The sequence below is a fragment of the Bombus bifarius genome, unplaced genomic scaffold, assembly GCF_011952205.1.
Source record: "Bombus bifarius isolate JDL3187 unplaced genomic scaffold, Bbif_JDL3187 scf7180000008058, whole genome shotgun sequence".
Lineage (NCBI taxonomy): Eukaryota > Metazoa > Arthropoda > Insecta > Hymenoptera > Apidae > Bombus > Bombus bifarius.
In genome coordinates, this window is record NW_022884422.1 from 2837699 (window position 1) to 2863623 (window position 25925).

A 25925-nucleotide genomic window follows, 5' to 3' on the forward strand; every position below is an offset into this window, starting at 1 on the left:
TTCAAACTCTAATTGTCATTCGATCGAATGAATTCCTCAAATACCAGTTGATATGAAACATAAATTGGGAGACATCAAAAATATCGTTTAAAAATTGATAACTCGTGTTCTCTTATTCTAGAAGCATGCCTTTTTATTCTAAAACAATATAAAGCTTGATTTGTAGTTAAAAGGTTTCAATAGGCATGAGAATTTGATCATTTATACTCTCCTACCCTAAAGCGGCACAATTTTCATGGGATATGAATATTTGAGAATTCGCATTCTTTTACTCTGAAACAATACAAATTTTGATTTACAAATGAAAGATTGCAGTAGATATTTTTGTACTTTGTGTTTTTTTATTCTAGAGTAGTACGAACTTTGATTCATAGGTGAAAGGTTCCAATAGATATGAAAATGTTGTATGTATATAGTATTTGAAACAACAGAAGTGTCGATGAACGTGATGGACGTGATACTTAAGGATTCCTTCCCATTAAGATAGCAGAACTTTCCAACGATAATGTCTGACTAATTGCTAGTGGATAAAGTGGCCGACGGAACAGTAGTTACATTTACGAGTTAATTTTCGAGTTTAGACGAGCAACAGACCGATAATCATTCATCGCAAAGCAGACAGAAATGACGGGGGAAACGAGGCGGAGGAAACAGGATGAGTAGAAGATGATACGTTGCCGAGAATTTTTGAAGATAAGACGACTTTTTAAGACTTCCGGTGCGTTGCTGCATTCTGATATTAGGACGAGATATGGCTGGCTTTTTTCGTGGACCACCATAGCAAGTTTCAACGAAGTTTCTCTTCGACGAAAATATCTAATACGTATTTCGGTGACCATACGTCATTGCTTTTATCTTATTATATGTAAACAGGATCATAATCAACATAAGAATATTATATAGTTCTATTTAAAATCATGAAAGTATTTTAACACTTGTATAGGAAATTTGTATATAAGCGTATTGTATTGAGTACGTTATATAAAACATATTTAAATTTTCGTATAAACTATCTCTACAAGTGTTTGAATACTTTCATGAGCTATTGCATAAAAATGAAGCTCAAAATATTGGCCAGTGGCACAGTGCGCGTAGTTTCTGCAAATTTTGAACAAGAGTGAATAACAAAAATTAGATTTTTATATGTAAGGAACATAAAAGTTGTGTTTTCTGTGTTTAAAACGTTAAATAATAACGAAGATGACGGTAGTAGGAAAAATAAAAGAAAATAGTATCTTTAATGGAAAATCAAAGACAAGGAATCGTTATGAATGATCCTTTAAACTTGGCAGCAGCGGTGCAAACTTGGTGAAATCCATGACCTTTACGTAATGAATCGACCGACGGCGATGAACGGGAGGAAGAAGGAAAGAAAAACGCGGGCCAATTAGAAGGCACTACCGCACGATAAATAAGCCTACTCACCGAAACACCAAGAGCTAGTCATGTTTCATTGATGAACGGTGAATTGTGATACCATCCGGTGGAATAAGGTAAAAGGACCGAGCCGCGAGTAGCAACCGAATGAATGGAAAAGAGAGAGAAACAAAAAGAGATGTAGCGTGGGAGGTGGTAAGGGAGAATCAGAGAGCATCGCTAGTCAGGAATGCAATTAATGACGCGTCGAATATCCGTGTTTATTTCGTGCGTGTCAAAAAAAGAATGGAAAGGAGAAAAAGAAAGCAGGTAGGCTAAAAATAGTGCGTGAAAGATGGAAGAATTACACACATTGAAATTCGAATAAGTTCAAAGGAATATGTTGCGTTCTCCACAAGCTATGTAACAATAATAATCGTCGTGTTTCAAATAGTTCCTTGAAACGTGGGGTATTTTTGAGATTGCTTGTTTTAAATACGGAAATATATGTGGAAAAAATATTAAACAGAAAAGATGAATGAAAAACGAATATTTCCTGTCCACAAGATTCTTACGATTCTAACGTAAAACTGGAATCCCCGTTCAAAGCAAACACGTTGGAATTTCACGAGCAACGAGCTTCAATCGAATCGACATTGTCCCGAAGGAAATATTGAACAGACATAGAGGGAAAAATACGAGGAAACCTCAAACTCGTTGGAATTCGCAAATAGCCCCAAATTTGGCAATAGACTCGTTCGAGTGGAACAGATGCTATCGTGGAAAGAAGTTGAAGGAGAAAAGGTGAAAGAGGGAAATAGAAAAGAACAAAAAGGGGGGAAAAGGCGGTGAATAAAAGGGAGAAGAAGGTAGGGAAAAGGGGAAAGAGAAAGTGGAGGGAAAGAGACAGAGTTAACAGAGAAAAGACGGACGACAGATGTTGCCAGCGAAAGAAATGCTGGTACAAGCGGGACGAAGTCGAGAGCAAGTCGAGAAGAAGAGAGAGAAACAGAGGGGCCTGAAGGAGAAAGAGGGACGCTTCCGGCATTAAAAACCGGCCGCCAGGGCATGGATCCTCTTCAACCTCTTGTCATAACCGTGGAACGTTTCCCGAACAAGGAAACTCTAATTTATTAAACTTACGCCTCGGTTTAAATTGCGCTCTTTCCTCTGCCTATGTTCGTGGCTTCACCGGTCTACGGTGTGTCTCTCGAGAGAAAAAAAATTGATCGCCGCGTAGATTCGTGCCGTAGAAGACGGCGCGCGAATAATTGCTGTTTCGACACGGTGTTTGCTAGCCGGTACATATAAATAGCATCAAATAATTTTCCACTTTCGTATAATTAAATCGTGTTAAGCGATGCAAACGAAATTTGATAAACATCTACCGCATGTAACAAAGTGGAAGAAACAGGAGGAACGACTGGCTGCTAATCGACATTGTTTTGTATCACAGACCTGCAATCTCCATTTTTCTTTCGCATCTTTTTCGACTTGTTCCCTAACTGTCGTTGCTGTCATCGATTGCTGGATAGTTCGACGACACTCGTTCGCTTCGTCGCTTCTTGTTTTACAAACTCTATACCGAAAAAGGAAACGAATTAGTCGACTGTAAAATTCTACGAATACAAAACGCTAGGAGAGCCGCCCACATTGCAAAGCGACGAGCTATTCATTCGTCGAATTCAAAATGTAACAATTTCTTGCAATTCTCATCCGATTTTAAATATTTAGCGATAGGGAAGAAAGAGAAAAGGAACGTAGAGGAAAAGAATGAAGAAGAAAAAGGGGGAAAGCGAACAGCACAGTGCATTGAGACACAGCATAGTACCGGCACGTTGACAGAAAACAACTAAACGCTATCATTAATCAGTTTCCGTTAAGATTCCGAGATTACCGGTCAACGTCGTTTATTTCTCTCCTTTTCAGAGGCCGGTAATCTTTGAGCGGCTTCTCTCGTCGTGAAAACTCGTACATCGTAGGATGCCGGCACACGGCCGACAGAGCGTGCACTCGCGTGTCCGCACTCCGCATATCCGCTCCCATGTCCCGGTATAGCTGCTTATATACCGCGGTTAAAAACAATGCGAGGAAACGAGCCATCTTTTCCTGCTGCAGAAGAGGAGCGAACTGCACCTCCGTCCGTTCGTCCGCTCGTCACGAGTTCCGCCGAGCAACGGAACCAACTATGCCACCCAGACTCCAACAAGCGAAAAATTCACGCGATCTACTTTTAGTTACCTGCATCCCCCACACCCATTTTGAACTTTTCGACTTTGAAGAATCATTGTGACAATTAGGCACACTCGAGATTCACTGGCCCTAATATTTTGACCTTCTTGCACAATAATTTACAAACTAATAATTTTAGTGAATTGACAAATGACAAGTTCTAGATTATAGACTTCTATTATACAAAGTTTCTGCAATTTAAAAATTTTACATCGACTAAGACAATCGATCAACTTGTTTCTTACTAACAAACCTGTTCCCGTTACGCAAGGGAATTTATTAATACTCGTAACTTGTGAGTTGAATCGTAGAATTTTACTACTAGCATTAGTTCAATTACGCAATGGATCTACCTTGGAAAGGTTTCGATCAACTTTTTAGACTTCTTAAAGATGATAAAAAATGTAATAACTCTGAAACTAGGTGCAATGTTTTCCTTTTTAAAAGATTCTTTTCGTTCGAGGACTAAAACGTTAATTTCTACGTGCCTCTATTACGAACGAGGTGGATAAGTATTAATCGATGCGCGTGCCTTTGACTCGTTCCAAGAAGAATAGCGCGTGTTCCGGTTAAACTATTTATTTCGATCCTGCTCGTCTAAACAGGACGAGGACAGAAAGGTACTCAGCAAGAATCGTCAATTCGCCAACGCCATCATAATCGGCCGGATATGTGCACGTATGCGTTCGAAGTCGAAGCGAAGCGACTTCGTAAATATTAAACATTTCGTTTGGATCCTGTTTGCAATATCGACAAAACTAGATTAACCTCGATGTAAGCAAACGTTCGATTCATTCATGACAAACGGTGAATTTCGTTGCTCGACCTCGGATTTACTATACATAAATCGAAAAGTAATTCAAAACGAATCTCGAATAATAGCTCCATAGACGAAGAAGGTTGCGATTCGATCGCATATTCCATTCATCGGACGTGATCGAAATATCGATCTTTGATATATCTACCCACGTGCCAATGGAAAAAAGAAGAAGAAGAAGAAGAAGAAGAAGAGGCAAATTGATATCGATAGAGCATTCTCTTGATGGTACGTGATATTCGTGTCTCATCTTTAGCGCAACATACGCCTTATAAACCGACACACAGAGCTACGATTCGAGTCGTACGTCCGCCCGTTCGTCGATCCGTCCACCCACGGTGCTTTTGCTCCGAGTGTGGGCAGTTTCCTGTACGTTGGTCACGTATTCTTTTTTCCAGCCCACACGCGTCCGTGTCTCTGTGTGTTGGCAGAAGAGGAGCCTTCTCAGAGAATCTCTATATACTGCCAGTGAGTATAGCGCACCAACCCCACGATTTCTCCTTCTCGTTGAGAAAGAGAGTCTCTCGTAGAACGAAAGAGAAGGGCAGGACGGATAAAGATAGAACTAGAGGAAGAAGAAAGAGCGAACAGGAGAAAAAAGGTGAGAAGAAAAGAGAGAGAGAAGGCTGTACACGGCTGGTCTCCATTCGCCGCTCTACTGTCTACTCCCTCCTGCGTGCCATATGTAAAAGCATACCCGCATTGCCCGTAGAGTGACGGACCGTACTTACGACTGGCTGCATGCGTGTGTCGCGTATGCCTGCGATAAAACCTGACGTCACAGGACACGTGATCGTACGATACGGTGGGGGCAGCCCATTCATAATCCGAGGAAGGACAGGCTTAAGGCCGTTTCGGACGTTACCTCGAACCAAACCATCGTAGCCATGCATACTTTTTTTTCTTTATCGTGCGAACGTTGATGCACTGCTGCTGAGCTACTATACGAACGAACGAACAATGCCAAATCATCAAGGCAATGATAATGCCGTCAACTTGAGCTACGACACACGCCAATCGACAAACAATATATTGGTCTACATCAATAACTTTTCTGGAAACCTTTCCTATCTATTGAGAATCATAGGACGCTTTTTTTAACGAACATCGATCTCGTTAAGTTGTAATAAGCATGCGTGCTATATAGTTTTAGAAGAAGGATACAAAACGCGTAATATTAATAAATCAAAATTTTGCTTTTAAGTGGATATTTTTGTTGATGTATTATCGTCAATTTTATGATGATGAGGGCATCATACATGATGGAAAATCGCGGAATATACAAGACACCCTGTGGAAACATATAAGGCGTGCTCACGGATGCAGAACACGGCTGATAGCACGATGGATCACAACTACAAGCACCGTATGCGACCAATGAGTCGTATCCTGCTAAACTGTTAAGAAGGAAGTGGTTCGTTGCTGCTGTTCTCTCTCTTTCTCTCTCCCTTTCTATCTCACTCCTCCCTTCGCACATCTTTTTCCCTCCCATTCATTTGCTTTCAGTCTCTCTACCCGCTTTACCATCGATTTTTCTACTAATCACACAGTTTGCTTTTGTTTTTACACTTTCAATGCTGTTTTCTGATTCTCTCGTTGAACGAAGAAATTAACGGAAATTTATTAAACGAATATAAACAAATGCACCATTATAACTACAAAAACAAACTTCTAACGTGTTAGAAATTTCCAGTTTTTTAAGAAATTACATTCGAACTTTTCTAATTTCGTTATTAATGTTAACGATGCTGAATAGTATATGATAAAATAAGCAAACTTATATTGTATAAGTAATAGATATGTTACATGTATCATATAAATAAAACTTACCGGTATCTTGCTACTTTTAAGGAAGTCCAACAACGCTTCGAGGGCTCCTAATGTCGACGCTTGCACGTAAACACCACGTTCCACGAGCCGAATATTGCCAAGAGCACTTGTCAACTCTTTCGCGATTTCTTCTTTCAGGACATCCACTTCATCTGGTTTGTGAGCCACTTGGAGATTCAATCCTATTTACAAAACATAAAATTTTGGTTTATCTCTTCTGTAATATTAACATTACTAATATAGCAATGCTATGATGACGATTTAATAAGTCGCTGCTTACCTGCAATCGCTTTTTCTAAATCCTTTGCAGCAATTTTTACTCCTTGCGCTGCTTTAACCTCACGATGTTCGATATACGCATTCTGCAATTCATTAAATAAAAAAGATATTGTTATCAAATTTTTATACATAGAATTACTTTTGTACTAAAAACACAACAGATGAGTATTATTAATACAGTTAATTGTAAACGAGACTTCGTATACTTACTTTGACTCTTAATTCTTTCAACGGTTGTGGCATAAGAAGTGAACGTATTTGAGTTACTATTGGACCATCGGTACCTGCTACTATCATTGTTTCACCTTCTCTCAATATTCCATTGACTAGAATACAATCTATTGTTGTTCCAAGGCCTGGTAATGCTTTCACTTCTAAAACAGTGGCTTGAAGCTCTTCGCTATACATGAGCCTCTTAGCTAGTGGACCTTGGCAGGCATCTACTATTAACGATAGTAGATTGCCCATACCCTCGCCTGTACAAAAAGTAATAACTTTATTTTGCATCAAAACATTTAAAAACTGTATATTATTGAAAACAAACAATGTAATGTATCGAATTACCTGTAATAGCACTAGTAGGTACAAGGGAAACATAACTTCTAGGATCTGGATTTTCATAAAATAACGCAGCATTCAGGCTTTGTTCCGCAAATTGCACAATAACATCCTTCGAACGTTTTTCAAACTCACGTTGTGTATTAATAGCTTGACTTTTTACAATATCTTGAACATCTTTCCGATTCATAGTTTGCCAATCATATAATCTATAGAAATTATGTTACTATTACATTGCTAGCATTTAATTAACGTAATATTAACAATTAATAATAAGCAATTAATTTTAAATTCTATACCTGTCAATTTTATTTAAAGCTACAATGAAAGGACATTTCTTCGTTTTAAGCAAATTAATACTTTCGATAGTTTGTGGTTCTAAACCATGCATAATATCTACGACTAATATCGCTATATCACATAGAGAAGATCCTCGGTTTCTTAAATTACTAAAAGATTCGTGTCCAGGAGTGTCTATTATCAAAAGTCCAGGTATTTTAAATTTGTTTTCATCAAACTGGAAACAATTATTATCTTTTATCAATCTGTTCAAGTAATACACAATAAGTAGTAGTGCACAAAACAGTTATAAAAGATAACTTACTCCTTTCACGTGTTTCGTTGATTCTCGAATAGCATCGATAGGTACATTTGTGGCACCAATTTGTTGAGTTATACCGCCCGCTTCACCGTCTTGTACATTTGTTCTCCTCAACTTATCGAGAATTTTTGTTTTGCCAGTATCAACATGACCTAGAACGCACACTACGGCAGCTCTGAGATTATCTACCGATTTTTTCTTTTCCGCTTCTATCCTTCGGAGTTGTATTCGTTCTCTAACTCGTTCCTTTTTCCTCGCTGCATCTGATACTTTATCTTCTACGCCACTATCATCTTCACTTTCTTCTGTCTCTGATTCACTACCGCTCTCGCTCTCTGATTCACTTTCTGAAGATTCCTTTCCAGCTTCTACAATTTGTGACCGCTTTTCTTTCTCGAGTAAAAGTATCGTTGCCTTAAGCTTTTCAGGAGTTTTTGGCACATCGTCTACTAATTTATCTATGAAATTATCTTTTATTAAAAATAGTTTCATTAAATATATTTGGGAACGTATATACAGTACTAATAAACACATTTCTAATACCTTCATCCTGTTCATCTTCAGTAGTTTCAGCATCCCATGAATCTTTGACATCATCTTCCTTTTCTTCAAACTCCTTTGGTTGCTGATCCACGATTTCTAATTCAACTCTATTTGCTTCTGCCACATTTTCTTCTACTTTTTCATCATCTTTTTCATCGACACTTACTTGCTGTTTTACCTTGTTCGGCCTTACACGAGTTCCTGAGAAACGATGTTTTTATACATCTTAATTCATTCTTACATTCTCATATATTATGCTTTATAATAAAGTATTATAAACACCTGGTCTAGGAGGTTTCTTCTCCCCTACACCTGGTAAATCTAAACCTTGAGCTTTAAGTGCATTGAGCATAGCTTGTGCTCTGGCCCTATCTTGTTTTTGTTTCGTGGTCAAAAGTTTCCCTTCTGCCTTCAATCTTTCTTTTCTCTGCTTTTCCTTAAGTTTTTTCCTTTCCTTCCGTTCCTGTTCAAGTCTGAGTTGTTCTAATCGAGCTTGTTCCCGCAATTCTTCTTGCCGTAACTTTTCTTCTTGTTCTCGTTTTAACCTCTCTTCTTCCTCTTTCAATTTCTTTAAAGCTTCCTGCATTGCAGCAATAGTCTTCTTCCCAGGACCTTTGCCTATTGCACATATCTAATTATACTAAATGTAGACACAAATTAATGTTATATCCTAGCAAATGTAACTTGCATTAATTTGCTACTTAAAAAAGAGCAATAAAATTTTTTGTTACCTTTTTCCTTGGTTTCCTCTTTTCCACCTTTCTTTTTTTTCTTCTTTCCCTCGTCAACTTCACCAGGTGCAGAAATATCTGCTTCATTGGCCTCCTTCAATTCTGCTGTTTTTGTTTCTGGAACCTTTACTTCTAGCTCTTTTTTGCCTTGTTTTTCTGTTGTAGATGCAGCCTTTTCTTCTTCATTTTCTCCCTTCTTAATTATTTCCTATTATCAATTAATTTAAATGTAATAACTCATGATATTTAATACAAGTTATATATATATATATATATATATATATATTATTATAAATATAACAACTTGAATTACATACAGCTTTTTTCTGTGCAAGTTTCTTCTGCTTTTCTCTTTCTTTCTTTTCTTTCTTCTTCTGTGCAGCAGTTTTTACGGTACCAACTTCCATTTCATCATCAATATTATTTACTTCAAGGTATTCACTAACCTTTAACTCTTCTTTAATATCAATGACATCACCTTTTTCCTTCTTCTTATCCTTTTTTCCTTTCTTCTTTTTATCTTCATCTTCAGGTTTCTGTTCAACTGGCTCATCTTTAACTTCTTTCTTTTGTCCAGAATATTCCAATTCCAATTCAGCCAAAACTTTTTCGATATCTTCATCACTATCATTGCGCTTTCTTCTAGCTAATCATAGATGTGGATTATATAAATACATTTTGAGTCAATTATTCATCCAATGTGTCATATGATCTAAGTACTTGTATAAACTGATTAAATTATTATATTTTAAATATACATATTGCATGGTGATATATAAAATAAACCAAAATGTTATAAAAGGAATTTTTATTTTGCCATTTAATTTAATTACACAAATATAAAAAAAATAATGAATTAGCAACAGAGTATGGTGTTCAAGATACCTGCAACTTTCACTATCTAGTTTGCAACTGAATAACTTTCACCTTATACAGTTATTGGCAATCAATACATTTTTTTAATGTTTGATTCATATAATATTTTATTCATACAGTGATCTACATTAATCAAGATGAAATATATTTCAGAAATAAAAAATCATGTTATCTAATATCATTTTCAAGTTACGAAATACCAACATATTATGATTATTTTCATAAATTATTAAAAATATAGAACTTCTCGTGAGTGCATAAAGAGACAGACAAGATAAACTTTTATTTACCAAATTACAAACATTATGAAAGAAGTGGAAATATATTATTATCCTATCCGTATGTAACAGAAAAGCGGTTAAATTGAGGTTAAATGAAAGCAGACGACAGTCGTCACATAAGAAAAATATATTATACACTTAATTAAAACATAAGCTTACATATATATTCAAAGTACTGTCATTTTATTTTTATTCAATTACACATGTATACTAATCACATTACTATTTTCTTACCTTTCTTGCCTTTCTTCGGTTGAGATTCTTGCATCTTGATCTACTTTTAAAATTTTCCTTGCGTACGTTCAGTTTTTTAACGGTATTTGTATTGTTTCACTAATAAAATTCTTTTTATGGACAGATTAAATTTCACTTTTAATTATAAGTAATTTCGGAATGATTACACATAAATTATACGAAATCTGCAAACCTCTACCTATCCTTTTAATCCGGTCTGCAGCTATGTGCATAACTTAACCTTAACCATATATCACTAGAATTTTTCAAGATGTACATTATATGAAGATTAAAGCCGACTTCGTATGTGTGACTTGTGGCTAAGAAAATAACTATTAATAAAGAAGATATTCTTGTATTACTATTTCAATTTTTATTTTATAAAATATCTTGTTCTTACGAGCGTAGTATTAATATATTTAAATAAAAAATAATATAAAAAACATAAAATGTAGTTTACATGAAAATCTGAACATCTGTTCAAATTAGCATTTATGCTACCAAATGCTATAAAATAAGTCATTTATCGCACTTAGAATAAACAGCTTAACTTAATAAAAGTCAAATTTTGTTCTCTAGATACAAATTATAATAGTAGTAATTTTTTATTATATTTTTAATAGTTATTTTATGATCATATGGTAGTCAAGGTACACATGCGCCATCTGGGCAAATATTAATAGGTTCAGTAAAGAGCAAACGTTCTTCGTTTCCTACATCTCGAACAGGATGGTGAGTTAGTAGTTCTGAAATTATTTATTTGTAATCTGCAGTTCTTGAAAACATCTTTCGTTAAATAAAATGATAAAGATTATAATTTCACTAAAAACTTATTAAATATTTTTGTAGAATTGTTATTTTTCTTCTTAAGATGATTTATTAAATACTGATTGTAAATATTGTTAACATTGCGAGTTTACGTTATTATTATAACATAACCTTTGTGACAACACGCAATGTGATTATATGAATTTTATTGTATAATTTATTTATTTTCTTTTTTTTTTATAGTCGACGCATAAAAAGAAGACAAGGAAGCTCCGTGGTCACGTGAGCCATGGCCATGGACGTATAGGTATGATTTTATATAGTTTATTAGTTATAAAATTAATGAGTATAAGAATAATTGAAAATTATACAAAATTGAACTAAATGAATCAATACTTCATTCTAGGTAAACACAGGAAACATCCTGGTGGACGTGGTAATGCTGGTGGTTTGCACCATCATCGTATCAACTTTGATAAGTACCATCCTGGCTACTTTGGAAAGGTAAATATATTTCAGATTTTTACAAAAAATTAACTATATTAACCCTTTGCACTCGAGGCTTTTTTTGCTCGGGCGAATCAGCAATTCAAGACATTTCATGGCATGTTTGGTGAATTGCTTACCTCTAACTTAGAATGATTACACATATAAATTAATGTATAAAACTTTTATGTTTTTATTTTTATGTATTTTTACGCCTCAAAGATGAAAATTTCTTAAATATTAGTCTGTACTGTTGTTTAGTGTGATATTTTATAAAGCAATTGCCAAGATGCATCCCTGGCTTGTCTGGACACGTATTGCAATAATATATTGTCTAGTGTCTATTGCTGGATTTATTTTATTGAGAGCAGACCCTATAATCCTTTCTATTTCATGTTAGAATGATATGTAGTTTTCCATTTATATCTATTTCTGGGCTCCAACAAAATAGTTTTTGTCACCATTTTAAGGATTTCCTTAAGAAATAGTATATTGAGGCATATTGGTCGACACAATCAATGCTACCCATATATATTATGTAGTTTATTATAGCATTGGGTTTTTTCATCTTAACTTTAACACCACCTCGTAAAATTCTTTTCACATAAGTCAATCCTACATTATACCAATTGGTTGAACATGTCATGATCCTCTTGTCTTTACATAATGAAACTAAGGTGTTGCTTTTTGGGTATATTATAGTAGACTTGTTACAAAATTTTGGTTTTTTTATAAGATTTGACAAAATCTTTCTATTTGTTAGGATTGTCCTGGCAAATTGACATTTCAGTTTCCATAATTCTTCCAACAAGATATAACTTGTATAATATCTGTCTGTGAACATATAATGTCTCTGAGCACCAGGAATTTTCTCCAACAACATTGTATAAAAATGCAACAGTATTCTTGTTGATACCGGAAGGTCAGGTCTTATCAATTTCTTGAATCAAAGAAAATCTTATCACTATATGAAGATGTATCATTTTATGCTTCGGAAGGTTTTATATCTTATAACGCTTCAATTTTCAAAGAAAATAAACATCGGCATATTGCGTCAAACTGAATGGTGACCAAGAGTCATCGCTCGAGTTGTCACAAAAGGTAAGTAGTGACCGAGGGTCACCTCTTGTATGCAAAGGGTTAAATATTCAATGATGATAACTTTATTATTCACCGGCGATCTGAATTACTTTGAATGTATGTAGTATTCTGATGAGCTGCATAAATATCAAATCAGTACCAGTAGGAGGAAAACATCAATAAATTTTTATTTTAATTCACAGCTTGGTATGCGAAATTATCATTTAAGGCGGAATACAAAATGGTGCCCCACCTTAAATTTGGATAAACTATGGACATTAGTTTCTGAACAAACCAGACTTAAGTATAAGGATTCAGAAAACAAAGTTCCAATAATTAATTTGGTTAAAGCGGTAAGTGTAAATCACGAGAGAATTACTGAGAAAACTAACTTCAAAGTACTATATTGTAATTACATTTTTGTTCTATATTCAATTTTATAGGGATATTACAAACTTCTGGGCAAAGGACGACTTCCTAAACAACCAGTTATTGTTAAAGCCAAATTTTTCAGTAAACGGGCAGAAGACAAAATTAAGGCAGTTGGAGGAGTTTGTGTTCTGTCTGCCTAAGCATACTGGTACATATTTTATAATAAAACATTGATAAATATGATTAAATTGTAAAAGATTAAAACATTTAATGATGATAATACGAACGGGCGGTCGGAAAAGTGCGTACAACACTTAAAACCATGTAGATTGTTCTATGTAACTGATTACACCAATCTAACTTCATAATATTTTGTATTTTTTCATAAATAAATTAGTAAAACTTCTTTTACATTTCAGGAACCGAAACGTTCATCAACAAGTCTTCTGTACATTCTAATACGTTTATATTCTTAATAAATGTTAACAATAACAGAGAAAAAAAGAAAAAGCTGTGATACTGTTTTATTTTTTCTTATTTATCAGTATTGTATATATTCTTTAACACGTTGACTGCCACGCGTATTTTCTAAGGAATCTCCGTCACCCACCGATATTTTAGTAATGCAAGTCGCTCAAATGGTGGTCTCAAGAATGATAGCTCACTTCTTTTGTTTCCATTCCTTCGCATTTGTTTCTCATCTCTCCACTTTCTACAAAATTGGTTTGAACCTTGACCGAGCAATGAACGGCATAACTTAAAATCTCTGCCCTAATTCGTTACAACGTCGAAAAGAAAAATTGAAAAGTTATTTCTTAGTTTTACATTCTAAATAATTTTTTAAATAAATCAGTTTCGTAGTTTAAATAAATCAGTTTATAACAATTCAATAGTTTTATTATTACAGAATATCTTTTCAAATACCTACGAGGATTCTTCGTAAGTAGTCAAATAAACAATACCCGAATATGGGTTACGCGGCCCGACCAGAAACTTTGCTGACACCCGAATACGGGTGTCGTGCCAGTCAACGTGCTAATAGTAAGAGCGAAATTTTCAAATTGTTTATAATTTTTGAGTATCAGGATACTAATTTTATTAGTAATAAGTATACAAAATTATAATAGCAAAGGACAAAGAAAAATACGATATAACAATGCCACCTCACATTTCTTTTATGTACAAAAAACATTTTTATTTTTGTACAATGTACATTTCGATATTGATTTATAACCTTTTTCCGCATTGTTTTATCTGAATAAAAAATTATGCTAAATGAGGTGGTGGTGGAGGTATTTGCATGCCAGTAGCTAAAAGTGCTGGTGGTGGTGGTACTGGATTAAATATAGGTGGTCTTGGTGGTGGTGGTACTGGTACCATAGGTGGTCCTAAACCAGGTCGTATTAAAGGAACTGGAGGTGGTGGCACTTTACCAACGGAAGGCTTTTCGTTTTTAAATGCAAATTGTAAAAAGAACTGTTTTGTATCTTTGTTCCAATGTGTCCAAAACTTGCCTTCTGCCTTTTCGACTTCTCTACTAGGTACCTAAAATATTGTAAAATTATATTTTTAACTGCAAAATTATTTATCTTTATATTTTAAAGTAAATTTACCTTGAAAGCTATAGTTTCATAAGGCTCAGCAGCAAACAATAAATATTGCCATTTACGATCTGGTGGTTCAACTCTCTGTTCATATGCTGACATAAATCTATGCCTTGGAATAACATTATCTGCAACTTCTGGATAGTCAACTTGGAATAATAAACTTTGTTGTCCTGATTCTGGATCTCTTTGTTTAGTTACTCTATAACCTGGTCTTCCAATCTTTACAAATTTTTTTGGTTCTACTCGAGGCTTTTCAGGAGCAAGTGTTTGAGGAGCTTCCTTTGCTTCTTTAGCAGCTCTTCTAGCTAGGTTAGCTTGATGTTTTTTACCTTGTGTATGGGCCAAATAACTGCCCTCATTATTGTGAAGAGTTAAACATAATTTACATTCGTAAGAACCTAAATGATTTTTCATAAAATATGGATCCTTGTTGAGGTCAATAGTCTCCAACGCAAGTTGTCGTAAACGTTCTCTTCTATCTCGGTTACTTTCTGACCAGGACGCGACACCTCCGCCGCCAGTTTTGCCTCCTGGACGATTTTGAAAATCCATTTCTGACTTTTATATATGTTCTTTCACTTATTTAAATACAAAGCACACTAATGTTTTACTTATAAACAACACATAGTAGAACTTCAATGTAAGTTAAGTTTCACTAAATTGTATGATATATACACTGACATGAAATGTCGAGAATGTCAGTGCAGCCAATATAAGAGATATAATTACATTACTAACAGAGAGAAAATGAGAGTGCTCACGCCCGTAATTCTAGTTATTTTACAGTACAGGTACTGCACCATGCGGTCAAGTGTTGAATTTAACTAAAATTAGCACACACAGGAACCTATAAAATTAGGGATCTGCTCTGTTTGGTCGTAATTTAGCATATACAAGAAATGTGTATTTAAGCTTAAACCTAGAGATCAATCTTATTTGGTCGCACACCAGCATAGTTGAAAACCTATTGAGTTCTACGCTATGAGAACCTCTTTAATTGTACGGTTCTACGAAGAAGTTCATATCTACTTTTCTGTTCAAAATAGGTAAATTTGAGAATGACAAAATCGCGCATTAATAAAACTAATTGTAAGTTGCCTAAGAGAAATTAATTGTTTACTATATCTTTGGACGACGACACATATGAAGCAGGGTTAAAAATAGTACAAAATTTCAAAATATAATAATTTATTAACAAAAAACAAGGAAAATAAACAATACAATAAATGTTTACAAATATTAGATATACTTAATATGTATGTATATCTCTATACCAATAGACCATTCTATAAAAGAAAATAATTTAAAACGTTTGAATCAAACATTTGTATTATTCAAGTGTAAATTTCTGCCTTTGAAGGGATCTCAATTGCTCTTTCAATTGATTTTCGAGACCTGCGCCCTCCTTTTTTGGTATCTTCGTGAACGCGAATACATTCTCATAAATTTTTAACTTTGCATTCTCAATTTTTCATGAATAATTGACAATTGAAAATAGTGCGACTATGGATGGTTTTTATTTATTTGACTCAACGAATTAACCAATTTTAACATTTGACGTCTCATTTGATAGATATTTTTAACACCTACAATTTTTATTCGCCTAAAGTATGTCAACTAAAGTGAGTTTCCACGATTCAGTAATGTTTGGAAATTTGAGAAACACCATGGAAGATATGAAATTCAATATTTGTTTACAGCGTTTATAGCAACCTAATAGCTGGTAGCTATTAACTCTGGCTCACTTGAGTTTTTAGGAACTGACGAATTTATAATATTTTACAAAAGTAAGTCACCTCATATGCAAGGTCGTTGAATTCGTCTCTTTTCCTATGATAAGAATCTACGAAACTTGTTCGTAGAACCGTATGATTAAATAGGTTCTTATCTATGCTAGTGTGCAACCACTGCTAATTTTAGTTAAACTCAGCACACGACCACATGGTGCAGCACCTGTACATGAAACAACCAGAACTACGGGCGTGAGCACTTTCATTTCTTCTCTGGTACTTCGTAATGACTACATTAAAGTACATACTTCAAGCGAAAGGGAAATAATTTTAGCACTTAATATTTTTTGTTTACATTTTAGTAAGTGAATTTAATGTAGTACAACTTAATTACTTCTTCACTGTTTTAATTGTTATAGTAATAAATCTGATATACGTGTTTTTTTCTTTTTTTACGTCACAATTACATTATATAATTTAAGTTTGAACTCGGAACAATAATTAATTTATGGCACATTTTATATACAGAGTGCCCCAAACTTAAACGACCATATTGTGAAAACTTCTAATCTACAATCAAAAAGAAGAAAGAGATGTTATATAAAGTTTGTCAATAAATACTTTGTTATATTTTAAACAAATATTGTATGCATGAAATAGGTAATAACGCATTCTTCATCATAGCACACAGAAGTTGACTGTGTTATTGTGTCAGTGTAGTTACATATTTTTTATCGTGTGGTAACAATTCCATGTCATTAATAGTTATAAAATATAATATGTAATATAATAAAAACTTTATATAACATTTTTTTCATCTTTTTGACTGTAGATTAAGCCTTTGTGGTTTGGCCAATTAATTTTAAGATACCCCATATATATTAACATTAATGCAATTATATTATGAAAGTTTACAGAATCACAGATTGTGTTTTATTATAAAGTCGGCATGAATGATACAACATATATAAATATAGCCACTTTTTTGCGTCAGAGTACATATAAAAATTAGTTTATCCGTATTTACATTATTTTATGAAAGTACAAAAATATAATATCTCAGAAATGCAGATACTTTAATATTGTTACTATTTACATTAACTTAACAAAGTAGGAATGAATGTAATACTTGAATAGTGATAGCCTTCCTACATATATTTTTAACGATATCATAGGCTATAATTTTTGGAAGATATTTTTATTAATTAGAGTTCCATATGCTTCTTCTATAATTTGAAGACTTTGCAAGCTTTAACACATTGGCTGAAACTTTTTCTTTCATTGCTCTGTAGAAAACATTAAATATATAATGTATAAATTTAATTTTTCAAAACTTTAATTATTCAGAAAGTAGCAGAAAAATAGAAAATCTGAAGAATAAACATGCAGATTCTAAATAACATGCATATGAAAAAATTTTAACAATATATGCAAATATTTAATAAATAATACATAAATATCCTGTTTTAAAATAGAAAGTAATTACTTTTCCATGTTTACACAAATATAGTGACTTACATGTCACTTGAATTTTGGTTCTAATTACACTAAATAATAATGCATGTACATCCCATTGCATATATAAATAAATAAATTATATTAGTTTCATTCCAATAGTTAAGGACCACCAGAAAAAAAAAAAAACGAAATCTTGATAGTTTAGTTTCAAGCAAAGCATATTTAAAGAACTGTGCTTCTCACAGTTTCATATTTTTTTCCAAGTCAAATTGTTTATTGAGATGCACCATGGAAGTATGTTGTTGATTAGATGTTTCTTTCAAAAATTCAATGCACTTTAAATGTGATGTCTGTGCTTCTTCTAATTCTCTTACTTTATCTTCCAATTCTTTTATTTGTCGGCATCGTGCACGACATACATCTTTTATTATTGCTTTCTCTTTTTCCAATTTCGTTATTTTTGTATCATCCTGCACAGTTGTTATGATTGTTTTTTATATAAAATTACTTTATATTTTTACTTACCTTAATTATTTCGTTATTTATCGTAAAAAGTTGTTGCGCATTATTAAATGTTTGACATGCTTGTTCTCTTCTATTAATTCGCCATCGTCTACATATGTCACATTCCCACGCGTTAATGTCGTTTAGAGTCCTTTGAAGTTTTCTTACCTCAGAACTAAGTTCAGCATTCTAAAAAAAAAATGTATTTTTAATTTTCATTAATTTGATCAATTTTATTTCCTAAAAGTAGATTGAAAAAGATTGGTATTATACACACCTTTTTACGAGATGTGAGCAGAAGTTCCTGCAGTTCCTTACATTTTTGTAGATAAGGAAAATTTTCACTCTGGATTTGGATTTCTAATGCTGAAATTTGTCCATGTTTTGTTACTAGTTGCAATTCTAACTCATGAATTTTTTTTCTTAATACTTGACATGTTTGTCTATCTTCACTAGGATCTGTATCAATTATTACATCTTCTAATTGTCTTCTTTGATTAAATATCTCATTCCTGCTATGTCTTCTTCTGTTGTTTTCAAAAGCTGGACTAGTAGATCTTGAATCACTACTGTTGCTTTTTAGTTCCAATTCAGTTTGATACTCATTAAATTTAATTTGTAATTCCGAATTCCTTTTTTTCAGAGTATCAATAAATTTTTCATTGTCTAACTTTGTACCTCCTACCTGTTTTATGTTAGTTTGTGTCACTGTTTTGAACGTTTTAAGTTGATCTTTCATTTCTTTATTTTCTTCTTCTAAAGTTGTTAACTTTTTCATTAATTCTTTAACCAATTTACTTTCAGCTTGCTGAATGTACATTTTATCTTTTAATTGGTTATCAAGTTCTTTTTTTTTAATAATCAAATCATTGATTTGACTTACATATTCTACAATCTCTTTGTCTTTTTGTGACAATAATAATTTTTTACCTTCTAATTGTAGTGCAATTTTATTCTTTTCTTGAAGAAGTATATCATATTTACTATCTTCTGCAAATAAATATAAAGTATTTTCTCTGGATTTGTGTAACGATAAAGTTTTCTTTAGTTCAGCATTTTCTTGGGACAGTAATTCATATTGATTTTTTAAATTAACTAATTCTTTGAAAGTTTTATTTTTGCTTTCCTGCAGTTCAATTATACGGTTACTTGCACCTTCCAAGTTATTTTGCAACCTTTTGTTTACATCCTTTAATTTTTCCATGTCTGCTTCAGCTTTTATTTTACTTGTACTATTTCTAATTTTTCTTTCTAATTTCGCATTTACTTGTCGCAATTGTTCACGTACTTCTTTCAAGTTATCTAATTCTTCTATCAAAGCAATATTTTTACTATTTAATTCGTTTAATTGTTTATTTAATCCGGTATTTTTTATTTCTTCTGAATTTAATTTATCTTTGATTTCTTCAATTTGTTTTTCCTTTTCCATTTTCAATCTTTCTATTTCTTCTTTATATCGTTCTATGCTTTCTTTTCTTTCTTTAACTTGATTTTGTAGTATTTCATAATCTGGTATAATAGTTTCGAATTTAGTTTTATATTCGGATAGCATGTCACATTTGTTTTTCAAAAGTGCTGTGATGTTTTCAATTCGAGATGCTTTTTCTTTTACATCGCGGTTTAATTCGTTATAAGCTTCTGTGAGATGTTCAAAATCAAGTGTCATTTTATAAATAGCTTGATTGGTTACTTTCAGTTCTGAGGAATTTGCTTCTATAATATTTTTCAATTGTTTTTCATTAGCTTCAAGACCTTCAATATTGTTTTTCAATTCTAGATTTTTTGTTTTATGGATTTCTATAGTGCAAAGTAACTCTTCTATTTTCTTTTCATACCGTTCCTTTTCAGATTTCATATTAGACTGAAGTTCAATTTCTTTGTATTTAAGAGCTTCTTGTACTTGTTTTTCTCGTTTTTGTGCAACAATAGATGCTTGTCCTTTCTGTTGAATATCTACTTTACATTGTTTGTCAAATTCGCTTTGTAAATTATTGAAATCAGTTTCTAGCACTTCCATTTTTTCTTTAAGTATCTCTTTTTCATGATTACTTTCTTTCATAAGGTGTCTTAATTGGTTAATTTCATCTTGCTTTTTTATACATAAACACTCCGTTTTTGTTAAATCAACATGTAATTTTTCATTTTCTATTTCCAATTCTTTAGCCCACAACACTGCGCGCTTTTCAGCATCTGCACTTTGCCGCTTTTCATCCTCTAATTTTAGTTTGTCTTTTTCGAGTAATTCTCTCATTTCTTTAATTACTTCTTCTTCTTTCAACATGATCGTTTGCAAAAAAATGATGAAAATTTCGTCTGCAGTTTTATTTAAAAAATCTAAAGAATTCAATTTAAATGACTTTAATTCTTTGATCATACGTTCCTTAATAGTATTTAACTCACAATGTAAGTTTTTTTGTTTTCCCAAATCTATTTTAAGCTTTCCTATATATGACTCTAATTCGTTTACTCGCAGTGTTACATGTTTTTCTGTTTCTATACTTTTTTGTTTTTCTTGTTCTAATTTATCACATTGCTTTTTTAGAAGTTCTAATTCATTTTTATATTTACATTTAATATTTTCAGTTAATATAGTTAATTCCTTTTTTTGGTTTGTTGTTAAATCTAATTCATGTTTCAGTGATAATATACATTCATTCAAATCACCAGTCGTTCTATTTAATTTAGTAATAAGATTACCTTTATTTTCATTTTCAACCTTTAAACCTTCTAATTGTATTTCTAGTGTCATTTTTTCGGTCTGCATTAGTTTTTCTTTCACGAAGAACTGTTCGAGTTCTTTATTCATACATGATAATTCATTCTCAAGAATTTGAGCTTTCTCTGTAGCTGTAGCTGCTAATATCTCTTTTTCTGCTACTGTTTGTTGTAACGCTTCATTATCGAATCTTAGTGTATTGATTTGGTCCAATAAGTTTTCTTTTTGCGTTCTAAATTTACTAAGCATAGAAACAAAATGTGCACTATTTTTCTTTATTTCATCTATATCTTTTTTCACTTGTTCAATATTATTTTGAAGGTGCTCGGTTTTCGTTTCATTATGAAGCTTTTCAAGTTCGTCACATTTTTTTATATATGAAACTGAAAGTTCATTGTGGTCATGCTTCAAAGTCCGTAATTCGTTATTTAAGTGTTGAACCTTCTCCTCTACAAAGCTTACATTCATTCTATCTATAAAACTAGTGTTCAAGGATGTATCAGTAAAACTTACATTCAACTCTTGATTAACCTTAAGTTTTAATGCTTCAGTATCCTCACATTTCTGATTGAACTTTTTTTGTAAGTCTTCCAATTTGTGATTTAAAATTTTTGCTTCAAGTTTAAAAGCTCTACGACTCTCACTTATCTTCTTTAAATGTTCACATTGACCACAGGATGATAATTTTAAATCACTTAATTTTTTATTTAAACGAGATAGATGAGTAACTTTGTCCTGTAATACTATAACTTTATTTGACAGTTCCTCGTAATTTTCTCCTTGTAATATTTTCTCCATAGTCTCATTTGACTTTTCAGGATTATCAGGTACTATAGATGAATGCAATGAATTGCTATTTACTTTTTCATTGCATGGGTTATCAAAATCCTCCATACTTTCTAATAGATTATTGGAAATCTTTGCATTTTCATTAGTTAATATTGTTATTTTCATTTTTAATTCTGCTATCTTGGCTTTTAAAATATTGTTTTCCAATCTTAATTGTTCTATATCGTTTTTGGAATCTACGTTTTTTATTAAAATCATTTTATTATTCAAAATATCACACTGTTCTTTCAATATATCACCTTCCTCAATTTTATCTATTAGATCAGAGGAAAGTTCATTATTTTCTTGCATTAAACATTTATTTTTTTCAGTCAATATTGTAACTTCATCCTTATAAATACAATCATGGTCATATAATAGTGATTTACTTTCTTTAATATTTTCAAGTTCCTTATTTTTATCTGCAATAATAGTTGATAATTCAATATTTTCTGTTTTCAATGCATCAATTTTATTTTGATGTTCAATTAGTAATTGCTCATTATTGTATTCTCCTACGGTTTTTGAGCGAAATGATTCTAATTGTTCATTTAAGACTGTTATATCGCCTTCTAAATTAATCTTTTCTTCCGTAATTTTTGAAATCTGTGTGTAAAGCTCAGTAATTGTTGTTTGAAAATTTAATTCAGTTTCTTTCGAACGTTCGTTTTCAACGGACAATTTATTTGACATTTCCATATTTTCATTTGTTAATAAATAAATAGTTTTTTCGAATTTTTCTATATCTAATTTAAGGCTTCGAACATCATCCTTTATTTCGGCCAATTCTTGACTTTTCAACTTTACCTCTACTGCTAATTTATCTTTCTCTTCTTCTAATTGTATTACATAATTTAGAGAACATTTATCAATTCTGTTATTTTTAAAACCATCACAAACAAACTGTATTTCCGCTTGTTCTCCTATGTTCTTGATAAAGATGCAAAATCATAAAAACATATATGTATAAAATTAAAGAATATTTTAAGGCATAGGCATATAAATATTAATTGCACTTACATGTTTGCAACAATGGTTTCCTTCACACGTTAGTTGTTTCTCTAAAGTTGTAAATTCACGAAGTTCAGTAAGTTGCGTTGTCAGGTCCACGATACATTCCCGTAAAATACTTTTCGGTGTAGAAGGACATATTTGATTTCTGTTGCAGATAAGAGGAAACATTAAATTGTAATAGACAATATTTTAACAATGAAAAATATATACCTAGAAGTTTGTATCAAAGTATCTTGTGTTTCTGGCATTAGAAATAAATTATCACTTTTCATATATTTAACATGTTCATTTCCAATATTATCATTCATTTTGATTTCATAATCTACTTCATAATCAATTGCTTCTGATTCAAGATCTGTCTGAAATGCTGAAAATGCAAAGTCAGCTAAATTTTTAAGTAATAAAGAACATTGTGAAAAACAAATTGCACAATGTAATAAATTTACTTTCATTTGTGTCAACTGATTGCATAATGTTTTTTTTATGTAGTTTCTCAGGTGAAATTTCTTTTATTGTTGGTAAGCAAGTTTGAGTATGAAATACAGGGAAATACGGTTTGATCATTCCAGGATTATACCAAATTTCTCTTCTTTTAGACTTATAGTTAAGTGCTTTTTCACAATTTTTTTCATATCCAGAAATAGTTCGAGTCTTTAATAATTTTATACGTTCTTCTAACAAGTGACATTTCTGTTGTAGTTTTTTAGATTCTACTTCTTCTACTTCTATAGATGAGTTTCCATTTCTTATTTGCTAATGAAATAATTCCAATATAGCACAGCAATTGTCATAAAAACATGGGTTAATTTTTAAAATAAAATTACAATTAATTGTACAAACCTCTAATTTCACTTGTTTTGCATAATGAAGAAGCGATGCATCAAACATAACTTCGTTTTTTTGTGGTTTAGTTTTAATTTTTTTAGTATGTGATGCAAACCTAAATATCAAAAATAATATTCTAATACATGTAAAGTTATAAATGGCATTGTAAAAATGGCATACTAACAATAGAGTGTAATATGTTTCCTCTAAAGCAACAGGTGTTACTGTACATATTACTGCTATTAAAGCATTGCCACTTAATGATGACTGCAGTAATTCTGTTAATTTACTATTATGATAATCAATATGTTCCTGGGCATTTTGTGACTTACTTATTTGTGTAATTATTGATTCTAGAGTAAAAAGAGATATATCAGTTTGATGTTCTTCAATACCTTTTGTACAATGAACTTTTGTAAAACCAGCAAGATCTACCAAATTTAATTGTGATAATTGTACAATATTGTTTGAATCTCCTTCAATTTGTTGACTTTCAATTATCTAAAAAGTATGTGTATCTATTACACTAAATATTACAATAAAGTGTGTGTTTATATATATATACATATAATATAAAATATTCTATGTAATCTTACAATTTGAAATATGCTATGACTATTAATATGTTTATTCTTAATTCCTTCTTTCATTATAGATAACATATCATCCGAAGAATTTGTAATTTTTTCTGTACATTTAACAATTATTTGTTCATTGTTATCTTTGTATAATTCTAAATCAATTTGGTTTTTATCTAATAAGTCATTTATTTTTTCATCATAAATTTCTAAATAAGATACCCTAGAAAAGAATAAATAAAATAAATAATAATAAAAATAAATAAAAATGTACAATCTAAAAATAATTTTTAATGCAAACCTTAATAAAAATTCACATTGAATGATATTTGAAATAGCATTAAATATGTATTCAGCAGTAAGTGGTATTATGCCTGGATCTTCTGAAGTGCCTGTCACTGTGTATGTTTTACCAGAATGAAACTGACCATAAAAAAATATTGTTCCATTGAAACCATCTATAGTAGCATCAACAATAGATTTTATAATACTATCAAATACTTTGGAATTTTTTGTATTTACATCAAAGCTATAATCTATAAAAAAAATATTAAAAATTAATAATATGATAATAATAAATACTACAGAGTAAATATTGCTTACTATGTAAATGAAACTATAACATATAATATATAAATTTACTTATATAAATGAAAATTATTAACATTCAATATTTAAACTTATTACTGAATAAATTTTCTCCTTTCTTGAAATGTATATAATAGAAAAAAATGTAGGTTATAAATATCATAATGCATGAATGTTTATAATTCTATTACCTATTTTATATAAATAAATATTAATTATATATTCAATGATTTATAATAATAATGTTTAACATAATTTAGTATATCAACAAACAATTATCAACTAGTTGTTTGACAATTAATGAAACTTTTGCATTTCTAATAATTAATATTCTTAGTAAAAATATAATCTTTCATTAAAAAGATAAGTAGGTTATATTTTGATAATTATTCCTGTACATATGAAGGAATAAAAATTAAAACAGCATTGCAATTATTGACACATACCGAACTGAAATTCATTATCCCTCCACTTGTTTGTCTCTTGATCTAATGAAACAATCGAATTTCCCTTTACGATCCATTGCATTGATAAATTTTCATCTTGTTCTTGTTGAATCAAAGGCCTCAATTTGACTCCTACCTTAACATCGCTTAACATTTTTCTTTATTAATATGTTGGACGAAGTAGCATAGAAATTTTGAAAGGAATGTTTGTGTGCGACTACTTCGTCTTTAACTAATTTGTTACGTCTCCACATATCGCTCGGCACATCGCAACTGCCATTTGAAATGACGACTGCTTCAACTTCAACACTCATTTAAATTTAAATTTTCTATGGTCTGATTGGTTCATTTAAGCATGCAATACAATAAGCAAGAACGTGATAAGACTATAAATATATTGAATTCCATATGCTAAAAAATACATTTGAATATTGTATGTTTTAGAACAGCATACGTGTTTAATACATTATTTAATGATTTCTTGATGACTAATTGCAATATTCTTAGAATTTAGAGTTAAACTGATAAAAATTTAAGTCGTAAATGCATTATTCTTTTATTAATGTAAGTACAGATTTCAACAATAA

General features: G+C 31.7%; 4 protein-coding genes across 7 annotated transcripts in view; 1 reads left to right on the forward strand and 3 right to left on the reverse strand.

Annotated features, from left to right (window-relative positions):
• LOC117208206 (eukaryotic translation initiation factor 5B) overlaps positions 1 to 10634 on the reverse strand; it is a 32607-nt gene extending 21973 nt beyond the window's left edge. Inside the window, exons 1-11 of one of the 3 annotated variants that reach the window (XM_033449168.1) lie at positions 10339 to 10634; positions 9265 to 9593; positions 8948 to 9155; positions 8499 to 8834; positions 8217 to 8417; positions 7677 to 8143; positions 7372 to 7589; positions 7079 to 7281; positions 6725 to 6990; positions 6516 to 6597; positions 6236 to 6417 (exon numbers count right to left, since the gene is read on the reverse strand). In XM_033449168.1, the coding sequence (XP_033305059.1) occupies positions 6236 to 6417; positions 6516 to 6597; positions 6725 to 6990; positions 7079 to 7281; positions 7372 to 7589; positions 7677 to 8143; positions 8217 to 8417; positions 8499 to 8834; positions 8948 to 9155; positions 9265 to 9593; positions 10339 to 10372 (2526 nt within the window). In that variant the 5' untranslated portion in view covers positions 10373 to 10634. Of the gene's footprint in view, positions 1 to 6235; positions 6418 to 6515; positions 6598 to 6724; positions 6991 to 7078; positions 7282 to 7371; positions 7590 to 7676; positions 8144 to 8216; positions 8418 to 8498; positions 8857 to 8947; positions 9156 to 9264; positions 9594 to 10338 lie in introns of those variants that run through there. The other 2 variants (XM_033449169.1, XM_033449170.1) reach the window with 2 other exon arrangements.
• A 373-nt stretch (positions 10635 to 11007) lies between these two features.
• On the forward strand, positions 11008 to 13532 carry LOC117208301 (60S ribosomal protein L27a). Its single transcript, XM_033449362.1, has 6 exons — positions 11008 to 11070; positions 11350 to 11413; positions 11513 to 11610; positions 12876 to 13025; positions 13116 to 13252; positions 13464 to 13532. The coding sequence occupies exons 1-5, from the start codon at positions 11068 to 11070 to the stop codon at positions 13242 to 13244; spliced, it is 444 nt and encodes a 147-aa protein (XP_033305253.1). The 5' UTR covers positions 11008 to 11067; the 3' UTR covers positions 13245 to 13252; positions 13464 to 13532.
• Positions 13533 to 14195: 663 nt separating this feature from the next.
• LOC117208300 (splicing factor 3A subunit 2) lies at positions 14196 to 15438 on the reverse strand. Its single transcript, XM_033449361.1, has 2 exons — positions 14658 to 15438; positions 14196 to 14589 (listed from the first exon to the last, which is right to left on the reverse strand). The coding sequence occupies exons 1-2, from the start codon at positions 15201 to 15203 to the stop codon at positions 14311 to 14313; spliced, it is 825 nt and encodes a 274-aa protein (XP_033305252.1). The 5' UTR covers positions 15204 to 15438; the 3' UTR covers positions 14196 to 14310.
• A 1333-nt stretch (positions 15439 to 16771) lies between these two features.
• On the reverse strand, positions 16772 to 25690 carry LOC117208299 (kinesin-like protein KIN-7I). 2 transcript variants are annotated; one of them, XM_033449359.1, is made up of 12 exons: positions 25339 to 25690; positions 24606 to 24840; positions 24323 to 24527; positions 23911 to 24227; positions 23742 to 23841; positions 23348 to 23654; positions 23112 to 23268; positions 22908 to 23046; positions 18621 to 22817; positions 18365 to 18532; positions 18127 to 18309; positions 16772 to 17667 (listed from the first exon to the last, which is right to left on the reverse strand). In XM_033449359.1, the coding sequence occupies exons 1-12, from the start codon at positions 25490 to 25492 to the stop codon at positions 17608 to 17610; spliced, it is 6222 nt and encodes a 2073-aa protein (XP_033305250.1). In that variant the 5' UTR covers positions 25493 to 25690; the 3' UTR covers positions 16772 to 17607. The 2 variants fall into 2 exon arrangements, with proteins under 2 accessions (XP_033305250.1, XP_033305251.1); XM_033449360.1 differs by lacking the exons at positions 16772 to 17667; positions 18127 to 18309 and having other exon boundaries at positions 18375 to 18532; positions 18622 to 22817; positions 25339 to 25492.
• Between the last annotated feature and the right edge of the window lie 235 nt (positions 25691 to 25925).

Coding starts and splice junctions, on each gene's coding strand:
- LOC117208301 (XM_033449362.1), top strand. Junction 11,414..11,512: donor CCATGGCCATGGACGTATAG/GTATGATTTTAT, acceptor ACTTCATTCTAG/GTAAACACAGGAAACATCCT. Junction 13,026..13,115: donor TAATTAATTTGGTTAAAGCG/GTAAGTGTAAAT, acceptor TCAATTTTATAG/GGATATTACAAACTTCTGGG.
- LOC117208300 (XM_033449361.1), bottom strand. CDS start 15,203: ATGGATTTTCAAAATCGTCCAGGAGGCAAAACTGGCGGCGGAGGTGTC. Junction 14,590..14,657: donor ATGAAACTATAGCTTTCAAG/GTAAATTTACTT, acceptor ACAATATTTTAG/GTACCTAGTAGAGAAGTCGA.
- LOC117208299 (XM_033449359.1), bottom strand. CDS start 25,492: ATGTTAAGCGATGTTAAGGTAGGAGTCAAATTGAGGCCTTTGATTCAA. Junction 18,310..18,364: donor TAAATAACGAAATAATTAAG/GTAAGTAAAAAT, acceptor ACAACTGTGCAG/GATGATACAAAAATAACGAA. Junction 17,668..18,126: donor ATCAACAACATACTTCCATG/GTGCATCTCAAT, acceptor TGTTTTCTACAG/AGCAATGAAAGAAAAAGTTT.